This window comes from Thunnus maccoyii, chromosome 12 (assembly GCF_910596095.1).
Source record: "Thunnus maccoyii chromosome 12, fThuMac1.1, whole genome shotgun sequence".
Taxonomy (NCBI): Eukaryota; Metazoa; Chordata; class Actinopteri; order Scombriformes; family Scombridae; genus Thunnus; species Thunnus maccoyii.
The window spans coordinates 33,159,155-33,171,654 of NC_056544.1; the positions used below are offsets into that span (position 1 = coordinate 33,159,155).

The 12,500-nt window shown below is 39.4% G+C and overlaps 3 protein-coding genes across 8 annotated transcripts in view; 2 read left to right on the top strand and 1 right to left on the bottom strand.

Moving 5' to 3' along the window:
• The window catches only part of LOC121908409 (dynein axonemal heavy chain 17-like), an 18,815-nt gene extending 17,281 nt beyond the window's left edge, over positions 1 to 1,534 (top strand). For all 3 annotated transcript variants that reach the window (XM_042428394.1, XM_042428395.1, XM_042428396.1), the window contains one exon: positions 1,247 to 1,534. In XM_042428394.1, coding sequence (XP_042284328.1) covers positions 1,247 to 1,252 — 6 coding nt within the window. In that variant the 3' untranslated portion in view covers positions 1,253 to 1,534. The remainder of the gene's footprint in view (positions 1 to 1,246) is intronic.
• Positions 1,535 to 1,855: 321 nt separating this feature from the next.
• tmub1 (transmembrane and ubiquitin-like domain containing 1) lies at positions 1,856 to 11,007 on the bottom strand. Of its 2 annotated transcripts, none has more exons than XM_042428410.1 (3): positions 10,618 to 11,007; positions 6,995 to 7,523; positions 1,856 to 2,548 (listed from the first exon to the last, which is right to left on the bottom strand). In XM_042428410.1, exons 2-3 carry the CDS (start codon positions 7,480 to 7,482, stop codon positions 2,197 to 2,199), a joined length of 840 nt encoding a protein of 279 aa, XP_042284344.1. In that variant the 5' UTR covers positions 7,483 to 7,523; positions 10,618 to 11,007; the 3' UTR covers positions 1,856 to 2,196. The 2 variants fall into 2 exon arrangements, with proteins under 2 accessions (XP_042284344.1, XP_042284345.1); XM_042428411.1 differs by lacking the exon at positions 10,618 to 11,007 and adding an exon at positions 10,252 to 10,374.
• A 573-nt stretch (positions 11,008 to 11,580) lies between these two features.
• Positions 11,581 to 12,500, top strand: part of asap1a (ArfGAP with SH3 domain, ankyrin repeat and PH domain 1a) — a 35,656-nt gene continuing 34,736 nt past the window's right edge. For all 3 annotated transcript variants that reach the window (XM_042428397.1, XM_042428398.1, XM_042428400.1), the window contains exon 1: positions 11,581 to 11,968. In XM_042428397.1, the coding sequence (XP_042284331.1) occupies positions 11,840 to 11,968 (129 nt within the window). In that variant the 5' untranslated portion in view covers positions 11,581 to 11,839. The remainder of the gene's footprint in view (positions 11,969 to 12,500) is intronic.

Consider the following 12,500-nt stretch of genomic DNA (forward strand, 5'->3'; position numbering starts at 1 on the left):
TGCAGCGCTGGAAAGTAACTAAGTACATTTACTCAAGTTCTGTACTGTAGTACAGTTTTGAGGTACTTGTACTTTACTTGAGTATTTCCATGTGATGCTACTTTCTACATTTCAGAGGGAAATATTGTACTTTCTACTCCACTACATTTATTTGACAGCTTTAGTTACTTTTCAGATGAAGATTTGACACAATGGATAATATAACAAGCTTTTAAAATACAACACATTGTTAAAGATGAAACCAGTGGTTTCCAACCTTTTTGTCTTTTGACGTCTTACAAAAAGCAGTGTGTAGTCGGGGTCACATTTCACATGTCTATGAGTTGTTAACAGCTCCACCAAATAGTGATTTTTCCCTCTAAACTTCTCACATGCTTTCATTTCAATAAATGTTCAAATGATCCAATATTTCAGCAAAAATCAAAGATTAGAGAAAAAGTCCAAAAACTGAAAACAGATTTGTGTATCAGAACTTTGTTTTTTCTTCTTTCCTCTCCCATTAATCATCTCACCACCCCTCAGATTTATCTGCTGACCCTTTGGAGGGGCCCGACCCCTAGGTTGGGAACCACTGGACTAAACTAGCTAACTGTATATAAAGTAGTGTAAACTAGCTCCACCTCCAGCAGCTACAACAGTAACATGCTGCTCTAACACTGATGCTTCACTATTAATGATCTAATGATGTCATATATAATAATATATCAGTCAGAGGGACCAAACCACTACTTTTACTGCAATACTTTAACTACATCAAGCTCATAATACTTATGTACTTTTACTGCAATACTTGAACTACATCAAGCTCATAATACTTATGTACTTTTACTGCAATACTTTAACTACATCCAGCTCATAATACTTATGTACTTTTACTGCAATACTTTAACTACATCAAGCTCATAATACTTATGTACTTTTACTGCAATACTTTAACTACATCAAGCTCATAATACTTATGTACTTTTACTGCAATACTTTAACTACATCAAGCTCATAATACTTATGTACTTTTACTGCAATACTTTAACTACATCAAGCTCATAATACTTATGTACTTTTACTGCATTTTCTACGTTGCTATATTAGTACTGTTACTGCAGTACAGGATCTGAGTACTTCTTCCACCACTGTTTACAAGTCACAAACTGGTTGTTATGGTAACTGATAGGACCTGCAGCCAGGTACAGGTGGTGACATCATCATGCTGCTGGTTGGTGACTGTAAACGTTTGTTTGTGTTTCAGTGTTGACGGAGAGGAAACAGCAGCTGTGACAGGAGACGTCGAGCTGAAGAGAAACGTTCAGTTTATTAAACAAACTTTCTCTTTTTGTTTCTGTTCAAACGTGACGGTTGACAGTTTAATGTGAAAGAGTTTGAGTCAAATTAAAAACCAGCTGATCTGAAGGTATTTAACAGTAAACAGCTTTTTGTCACCTTTAAGTTCTCTGATGATTTTAATTAATTGTTATAAATGAATGAACTGTTTGTTCATTTATGTGACCTGTGTTGAAGTAAACTCACATGCCAGCTTGTTTGTGTTTTGTGCTGCTTTGTATGTACTTTGTTGTTGAGTTTCCTGCTGTAATTTGTGAATATATATAGTGTTGAGTCTTGTGCACTTTCATATGTATTTTACTGTCGAGTCCATCTGGGGACAAGCGTTGTAAACTAGCTCAGGCATCGGTTCCTGCTGTGTACTCGTCCCTTTACAGATAAACATTAAATAAACAGGATCTCACTCGTCTTATCGTACGTACGGACATGTGAGCGTCGCAGGAAGAAGGTTGTTTGTGTGAACGAGCAGCTTCACGTCACATCACACAGCGAACAGACTCAAAGAACAACAACCAGATAAATAAATGATTTAATAGAATTTCTTTCTCTTCAAAAGCTGCAATTTACACAAATGATGTTCCTCTCCCATCCAGCAGACAGACGGTCCGGTCCGGTCTACAGTCTGGTGGTCTGACAGCTGGACTCTTCAGGACCAGAACAAACAAAGTAAAAGAGGCACGATGATGAGAACCCTACAGAAACAATTGATCTAAAAAAAAAAGTTGAAGTCCTCATTTACACTCAGCGTCTCCATGGCAACAGAAACAAAAACAGAAAACACATGAAATCCTCCCGCAGGTCCGAGTCCCGGCCGCCTCTGAGGTCAGACTCGGGCAGAGCCAATCAGAAAGCAGCTAGCTAGCGGCGGTAGACTCCGAAGGCCACGAGGCTGAGGAATATGGTGACTCCGACCAGCGAGGCGGTGGCCGGGGCCGTGAAGAACTGACGGTACTGGATCTGACAGTACCACAGCACCGACAGCATGAGGACCAGCAGGGGGACCATGAGGCTGCCCACGTTCAGAGCCACCTGCACCTGGTCAGCGGGCCGCGTCCCCGCCGCCGCGCCCCGGACGGCGTGCTGGGAGATGTGGCAGTGCAGGACACAGTTATGAACCAGGTTCAGAGAGGCCAGAGTCTGAGCGTCGTCCTGCAGCAGCTGACCCTGATAGATCAGACGGACCTGCTGCTCCTGACCCGCAAAGTAGGTCCTGCAGAGGTCAGAGGTCAAACGTCAGCATCAACACATCACTATGGAAGCATGTTGCATTCACCAATGGAAAACTAATCAAAGGCCTAATTATGAGCTATGAAATCTAATTATGAGACAGTCGTACTACTACTACCGCTACATATAGAATATATACAGACTACTGCTACATATAGAATATATACAGACTGCTACATATAGAATATATACAGACTACTGCTACATATAGAATATATACAGACTGCTACATATAGAATATATACAGACTACCGCTACATATAGAATATATACAGACTGCTGCTACATATAGAATATATACAGACTACCGCTACATATAGAATATATACAGACTACTGCTACATATAGAATATATACAGACTGCTACATATAGAATATATACAGACTGCTACTACATATAGTATATATACAGACTACTACATATAGAATATATACAGACTACTACATATAGAATATATACAGACTGCTACATATAGAATATATACAGACTACCGCTACATATAGAATATATACAGACTGCTACATATAGAATATATACAGACTACCGCTACATATAGAATATATACAGACTGCTACATATAGAATATATACAGACTACCGCTACATATAGAATATATACAGACTGCTACATATAGTATATATACAGACTACTACATATAGAATATATACAGACTGCTACATATAGAATATATACACAGACTGCTACATATAGAATATATACAGACTGCTACTACATATAGTATATATACAGACTACTACATATAGAATATATACAGACTGCTACTACATATAGTATATATACAGACTACTACATATAGAATATATACAGACTACTGCTACATATAGAATATATACAGACTGCTACATATAGTATATATACAGACTACTACATATAGAATATATACAGACTGCTACTACATATAGTATATATACAGACTACTACATATAGAATATATACAGACTGCTACTACATATAGTATATATACAGACTGCTACATATAGAATATATACAGACTGCTACATATAGTATATATACAGACTGCTACATATAGAATATATACAGACTGCTACATATAGTATATATACAGACTACTACATATAGAATATATACAGACTACTACATATAGAATATATACAGACTGCTACATATAGAATATATACAGACTGCTGCTACATATAGAATATATACAGACTGCTACTACATATAGTATATATACAGACTACTACATATAGAATATATACAGACTACTACATATAGAATATATACAGACTGCTACATATAGAATATATACAGACTGCTACATATAGTATATATACAGACTACTACATATAGAATATATACAGACTGCTACATATAGAATATATACACAGACTGCTACATATAGAATATATACAGACTGCTGCTACATATAGTATATATACAGACTGCTGCTACATATAGAATATATACAGACTGCTACTACATATAGTATATATACAGACTACTACATATAGAATATATACAGACTACTGCTACATATAGAATATATACAGACTGCTACATATAGTATATATACAGACTGCTACATATAGAATATATACAGACTACTGCTACATATAGAATATATACAGACTGCTACATATAGTATATATACAGACTGCTGCTACATATAGAATATATACAGACTGCTACTACATATAGTATATATACAGACTACTACATATAGAATATATACAGACTGCTACATATAGAATATATACACAGACTGCTACATATAGAATATATAGACTGCTGCTACATATAGTATATATACAGACTACTACATATAGAATATATACAGACTACTGCTACATATAGAATATATACAGACTGCTACATATAGTATATATACAGACTGCTACATATAGAATATATACAGACTACTGCTACATATAGAATATATACAGACTACTACATATAGAATATATACAGACTGCTACATATAGAATATATACACAGACTGCTACATATAGAATATATACAGACTGCTGCTACATATAGTATATATACAGACTACTACATATAGTATATATACAGACTACTACATATAGAATATATACAGACTGCTACATATAGAATATATACAGACTGCTGCTACATATAGAATATATACACAGACTGCTACATATAGTATATATACAGACTGCTACATATAGTATATATACAGACTGCTACTACATATAGAATATATACAGACTACTACATATAGAATATATACAGACTGCTACATATAGAATATATACAGACTACTACATATAGAATATATACAGACTGCTACATATAGAATATATACAGACTACTACATATAGAATATATACAGACTGCTACTACATATAGAATATATACAGACTACTACATATAGAATATATACAGACTGCTACTACATATAGAATATATACAGACTACTACATATAGAATATATACAGACTGCTACATATAGAATATATACAGACTGCAGGTACGTCAGAGTCAGAGAGTGACGTCACCTGTCTAATAGCCTCTGCAGGTGTATTGATACCTGTTCTGATCATGTGTATTGATGCCTGTTCTGATCATGTGTATTGATATCTGTATTGATCCTTGTACTGATCATGTGTATTGATATCTGTATTGATCCTTGTACTGATCATGTGTATTGATATCTGTATCAATACCTGTTCTGATCATGTGTATTGATGCCTGTATTAATACCTGTTCTGATCATGTGTATTGATATCTGTATTGATCCTTGTACTGATCATGTGTATTGATGCCTGTTCTGATCATGTGTATTGATACCTGTTCTGATCATGTGTATTGATATCTGTATTGATCCTTGTACTGATCATGTGTATTGATATCTGTATTGATCCTTGTACTGATCATGTGTATTGATATCTGTATCAATACCTGTTCTGATCATGTGTATTGATCCCTGTACTGATTATGTGTATTGATACCTGTTCTGGTCATGTGTATTGATACCTGTTCTGATCATGTGTATTGATATCTGTATCAATACCTGTTCTGATCATGTGTATTGATATCTGTATCAATACCTGTTCTGATCATGTGTATTGATCCCTGTACTGATTATGTGTATTGATCCCTGTACTGATCATGTGTATTGATACCTGTTCTGATCATGTGTATTGATCCCTGTACTGATCATGTGTATTGATATCTGTATCAATACCTGTTCTGATCATGTGTATTGATGCCTGTATTAATACCTGTTCTGATCATGTGTATTGATATCTGTATTGATCCTTGTACTGATCATGTGTATTGATGCCTGTTCTGATCATGTGTATTGATACCTGTTCTGATCATGTGTATTGATATCTGTATTGATCCTTGTACTGATCATGTGTATTGATATCTGTATTGATCCTTATACTGATCATGTGTATTGATATCTGTATCAATACCTGTTCTGATCATGTGTATTGATCCCTGTACTGATTATGTGTATTGATACCTGTTCTGGTCATGTGTATTGATACCTGTTCTGATCATGTGTATTGATATCTGTATCAATACCTGTTCTGATCATGTGTATTGATCCCTGTACTGATTATGTGTATTGATACCTGTTCTGGTCATGTGTATTGATACCTGTTCTGATCATGTGTATTGATATCTGTATCAATACCTGTTCTGATCATGTGTATTGATCCCTGTACTGATTATGTGTATTGATCCCTGTACTGATCATGTGTATTGATACCTGTTCTGATCATGTGTATTGATCCCTGTACTGATCATGTGTATTGATATCTGTATCAATACCTGTTCTGATCATGTGTATTGATCCCTGTACTGATCATGTGTATTGATCTCTGTTCTGATCATGTGTAGTGATCCCTGTACTGATTATGTGTATTGATACCTGTTCTGATCATGTGTATTGATCCCTGTTCTGATCATGTGTATTGATCCCTGTACTGATCATGTGTATTGATCCCTGTACTGATCATGTGTATTGATCCCTGTACTGATCACGTGTATTGTATTGATACCTGTATTGATACCTGTTCTGATCATGTGTATTGATCCCTGTACTGATCATGTGTATTGATATCTGTTCTGATCATGTGTATTGATCCTTGTACTGATCATGTGTGTTGATCCCTGTTCTGATCATGTGTATTGATCCCTGTACTGATCATGTGTATTGATCCCTGTATTGATCCTTGTACTGATCATGTGTATTGATCCCTGTATTGATCCCTGTTCTGATCATGTGTATTGATCCCTGTACTGATCATGTGTATTGGTCCCTGTATTGATCCTTGTACTGATCATGTGTATTGATCCCTGTACTGATCGTGTGTATTGATCCCTGTATTGATCCTTGTACTGATCATGTGTATTGATCCCTGTGCTGATCATGTGTATTGATCCCTGTATAGACGGCATGTTTCTCACCGTTTGATGTATCCGATGGTGTCCTGAGGTTGGACCTGAGCCGTCCTCTCGGTGTCATTCAGGAACTTCAGTCTGACCACCATGTTCCTCTGAGAGGACGCCGAGTCTCCCCCTCTGTTCCTCAGCCCGTCCCCTCCCTCCTCCCTCCTCCCCCCTCCATCCCCGCCCTCCTCCCCGGCCTTCTCCTGGTCCTCCTGGGTGGCGGCGGCAGGGGGCGGAGCCTCCGTCACAGAGCGCTCACTGCTGTCGCTCACGGAGCTGGATGGCGAGGAGGAGGAGAAGGTGACGGAGGAGGAGGAGGAGGGGGGCGTGTCCTGCAGGGAGGAGGCGGGCCTCAGTGAGGGGGCGGGGCCTGCGGTGGAGGTGAACAGGTGTTCCGGGGGCTCGGAGGTGCGGGTGGAGATCCAGGCCAGCAGCAGCACCAGCAGGAGCAGCAGAGAGCCGAACAGCAGCGTCACCTCGTCCCCAACGCCCTCGATCAGAGCCATCGCCACGGCCACGCCCACTGAGGCAAACACAGGTCACACACCTGCACACAGGGGGGCGGCGCTTATCAGACACACTTCACACAGAAAACTAATCAGCAATTATTTTGATAATCAATTAATTGTTCAGCATTCAGTCAATCTGCTGCTTGTCTTTAGTGTTTTATTTCATTGTAAACTGAGTTTTTGGAGGTTTTGGACGTCATCGTGGCTTTTCTGTCACTTTATAACAACTGATCAGGAAGATAATTAATCAATAATGAAAAGAACAGTTAGTTGCAGCCTTTGTGTTCAGAGTTCAGAGGAAATGAAGAAATGTGGATCAGTTTAATCTGCAGCCTGCTGATCACAGTTTAACACTACAAGACTTTAAATAACAGTTCCCAGTGTTCCCAGCGTGTTAAACCAGCAGTCAGGTGTCTGTAATCATTCCTCCTGTTCATACTGGATATTAAAGATCCTTCAAATGTGTTTTCAATGGAAGTGATGGAGGATAAAATCCACAGTGTGTCCACACAGTCATTTAAAAGTCTGTGTGAAGCTTCTATTCAGCTTCAGCAGTCTGAGTTAGTCATATCAAGTGGATATCTGACACATTTACAGTCTTTTTAGCATCAAATTCCCTCTTTGTGTTTCCTCGGACAGTGTTTCCCTGTTGAGCTGCAGGTGGAAGTATAGTAACAAAAAGAGGGACTTTGGCACTAAAAAGACTGTAACGTTGAAAGATATCTACTTGATTTGACTCATTTGGACGCTGAAGCTTCATATTAGCTTCAGACTGTGGATTTTGTCCTCCATCACTTCCATTGTAAGGTCATTATGAAGGGATCTTCTAATGGTCAGTATGAACAGGAGGAATGATTACAGCAAGAAACACAGCTTTAATGTTCATTTGATGACTGAGTTTTACTGTCATGAAACACACACACACACACATATATATATATATATGTGTGTGTGTGTGTGTGTGTCTGACCAACAGTTCAGATCTGATCTGCAAGAAGCTGAAACTAGAAAACTTCTGACATTTTTCTGTTGATCAACTGATCGTTGTTTATATTTACGATTTCAGTTCAGACTTTAGTTATTTATGTTTCTCTTTTCTTATTTATCTCTTCATGTGTCGTAAAATTGGTGGTTTTCAGATTATTGTGTGTGTAGTCCACCCATTGATCAATCAGTCAATCAGTCTGAGTCGGGTCTGTTCCAGTTTCGGGTTCCAGAACAGCTGATCAGTAAAGTTTTATTCAGTGTCGTCCATTAATTGATCATTTATCAGACTTACATTTCCTTAATGATGATAAAGTGGAATCTGACTGTGTATCAAGCTGCAGCTACATTTTAAATATATTTGTTCAGATTTAATCTGACGGACAAAACACAGGAAGCAGCGACTGAAGATGAAAAATACAGTTAAAGATTTAAAACATGAATAGATCAAAGACACAGAGACATCATAATGTAATAATGAGTTTGCTGATTTGCATCTGAAAAAGGTTTAAACAGAAAATGTTTAGACATCTGTGGATCTTTAAACAGCATTCAGTGACTTTATTTCAACAGATGTAGTAAATTTAAACAGTCAGTGAGATGCTGTTGAAACGAGTTCAGACTGTACACAGCCTGAACTATGACAGGACTGTTCCCTCCAGATAAAGATCATTATTCATTGATCTTATGTGCAATAAGCATTTCAGGTCAGGAGCTGCTCTGACTACGTCTGATCAAGAGCTTCATGCAGAGGTTTAATATCTGAATGTGAGAGAAAAAACACTGTTCAAAGAAACTTTAGAAAGTCCTGAATAACAAACTAACGTCCGACCAGGAGACAGTAAAGCTCCACTAATGAACGAGCTTCCACACCAGCTCTGATCCCACTGAATGAACCAAGACATGAAACCAGCAGCTTAGCTTCACTGTTACCATGGCGACTGACCCCGAAGTTAAGTTACCATGGCGACTGACCCCGAGGTTAAGTTACCATGGCGACTGACCCCGAAGTTAAGTTACCATGGCGACTGACCCCGAGGTTAAGTTACCATGGCGACTGACCCTGAGGTTGTTACCATGGCGACTGACCCTGAGGTTGTTACCATGGTGACTGACCCCAAAGTTGTTACCATGGTGACTGACCCCGAAGTTAAGTTACCATGGCGACTGACCCCGAGGTTAAGTTACCATGGCGACTGACCCCGAGGTTAAGTCTCCTCTCTTTCAGGAACTGAAAAGTTTTTTCTCATCTCAAGATTAACAAACAGAGATTTCTAACGTGTTTGTTTCTGTCAGTTTCAGCAGTTTTCAACATGTCTGAACTGTTCTTTATGTTTAATACCGTAAACGGAGCAGATTCAGGTTCTGGTTCCGGGTTAAGGGGAAAGTTAGTGGCTGATTCTGGTTTTGCACCAAAGACATCATAGTAAAAACCTTGATGCTGTTTAAATGGCTTCAGATTTGCAAAACCTTCATTTTGCTCATTAACATAGAATAAAAGGCAATTTCGCTGTTTTCCCCCCATCCAGACCACAGTAGACCAGATCCAAAACCACTGCACTGTTGGTGGTGGTTTGTGTTTCTTATGTGTGTGTAGTCCATCCATTTACTAATCTTATCATCTATCAATCATTTATCAATCCATCTGTCCAGTTAGAAGTTCATATATTAACTGTTTCTAACATGTGTTTGTTAGTTTCTGACAGTTTCAGCTACTAAATGTCTGAACTGTTCTTGTTTAATAAAGGAAACTGAGCAGATTCAGGATCCTCTGCGGCTCACCTGGCCGAGCTGACGGCCCGGTTTAGCTCGGGTTTAGCTGAGGTTAGCCCAGGTTAGCTCGGGTTTAGCTGGGGTTAGCTCGGGTTTAGCTGAGGTTAGCCCGGGTTTAGCTGAGGTTAGCTCGGGTTAAACTGAGCAGCTGTCACTCCGGACGTTCAGCCACAGCTTCACATGATACTCTAACCTGCTGATCAATAACAGATCAATAAGCTAAACTCGGAGCTAACTGCTAACTCCGTGTAAACTCACAGTCGGGCAGAGAGTCAGCTAAGCTACATGCTAACAGCTAGCAGCGTCAGCTCCCTGCTCGCTATTAAAACTACAAACAGAGTTTCTGACTGCAGAAGAAGAAGAAGAAGAACTTACTGTTCAGCTTATAAACCTCATATCAGAGCGTTAGCCTACAGGCTAATCAGGCTAATCAGCTTCTGACTGTTTCTCTCAACACTTCCTGCTTCTCTTCTTCTTCTGTGGTTCTGACTCAAGTGACGCAGCGGTGACGCAATGCTGCCGCCTGCTGGTCTCTGTAGTTCATTTATCTCCACTGTATTTAAAACTGTCAATAAATATAAAATGTTATTTTTATTATTTTATAACATTTTCATACTTTTTATTTGTCGTGTGCATCAGTCTCAACTTGTTTTCCTGTTTACTGTCTTATTGGCTTGTCAGTCATCTGTGAAGCACTCACCTGTATGGAAGGGGCTGTAGCCTAGGAATCAAATTTGATTGATTGATTGATGATTGATTGATTAGAACAGTATATTAATTCTGCCGTAACACTTTCTCCTCGCGGATCAATAAAGTTTGATCTGATATTATTGGATCATAATCCTAAAGATACCTGAAGGGCTGAACATGTAAAATTACTGCAAAGTGACGTCACAGTTTACCTGATGCACTGCACAGGGAGGTTTTATACTGATATCAATATAAAATAATATTGATTAAGTAATGCATTTTTTGATTGTATTAAACTGTTTGAATGTTTGTCTGGTTTCATCTTTTCTTCTCTTAAGAAGCCCGCGGTGTGACGCATGCGCACTCCCTGTCCATTATCCAGCGCAGCCCGTTGTGTCAAGCACCGGAAGTCACCGGATATTACACGTTTTGTCCTTAAAAATAAAAGACCCTTTAAGAAAAGTGAAGAAAAAACAAAAACACGAAGAAATCAACTGTTAAAATACAATTTTTTAGAAAATATTTTACTGCTGTAAACTTAAGGTGCCAATAACATTCAAGTTACTATGTTTATTATTATTAATTATTCCCCATAATGTAACTGATGTGACAATCATTTATTTTACGTTTCATGTTTAAACATTTTATGTCTTATGGGGTCTTTTATTGTGACATCAGCCGCCGGGGTCACATGGTGCGCGGTGTGAGACTTGACAGCAGGTCAGCGGAGGAGAGAAAGGAGGAATGAATCATCAGGAGGAGAGAGACTGATGAGCTGACCTCAGACCAGCTGCAGTCTCTGCTTAAGGTCCCTGAACGCACCGTGGGTTGTCGGGTCCTGCCGGGTCTGTCCGGTTCGGTTCTGCAGCGTGTTTCCCTTCTTTTCTGGATATTTTCTCTGGTATGAATGATGCCGGATCAGATCTCAGTGTGTGAGTTCCTGTCGGAGACCACCGAGGACTACAACTCCCCCACCACGTCCAGCTTCACCACCCGGTTGCAGAGCTGCAGGAACACCGTCAGCATCCTGGAGGAGGTACGATTACCCCCCCACCCCCCCACCCCCCCCCCCGGCCTGGAGCTCGGCTCTCCCCCCCGGTGACCAGCGCGATAGAGAACACAGACTCCAAACTCCGCTAACATCCACTAATTCAATATTTAACGGTTCATCTGCGACTATGTACAGAAACAAAGAGAAATCGGATGTAAATCAAACGGTCCGCCTCTGCAGATCGGCATAGACGAAAGGGAGATTTTATTTCAGTAATATCCAATAACTAATAATAGCTGCTCTCTACCGCCCTCCGCGGCGTGCAGCGGCAGAGGGAGGATGCGCTGCTGGATGGTGACATGAACCGCGTCTCTCACAGGCTGACAAAACATCTGGATAATGTTTGGTATCTGTGTTTTCTCCGGCTTATAGTCAATACACCTTAAAACAGCAAGATTTCTGAATGGAGTTTGGCTAAGAGGCCTGTATATAGGCGAGAGAACGTCACCTTGAAGGCTCCCAGCAGGGTCTCAGCGGCAGCAGGGAAGCAGCCATAGCTGCTCCCTGGCTGCCCTCT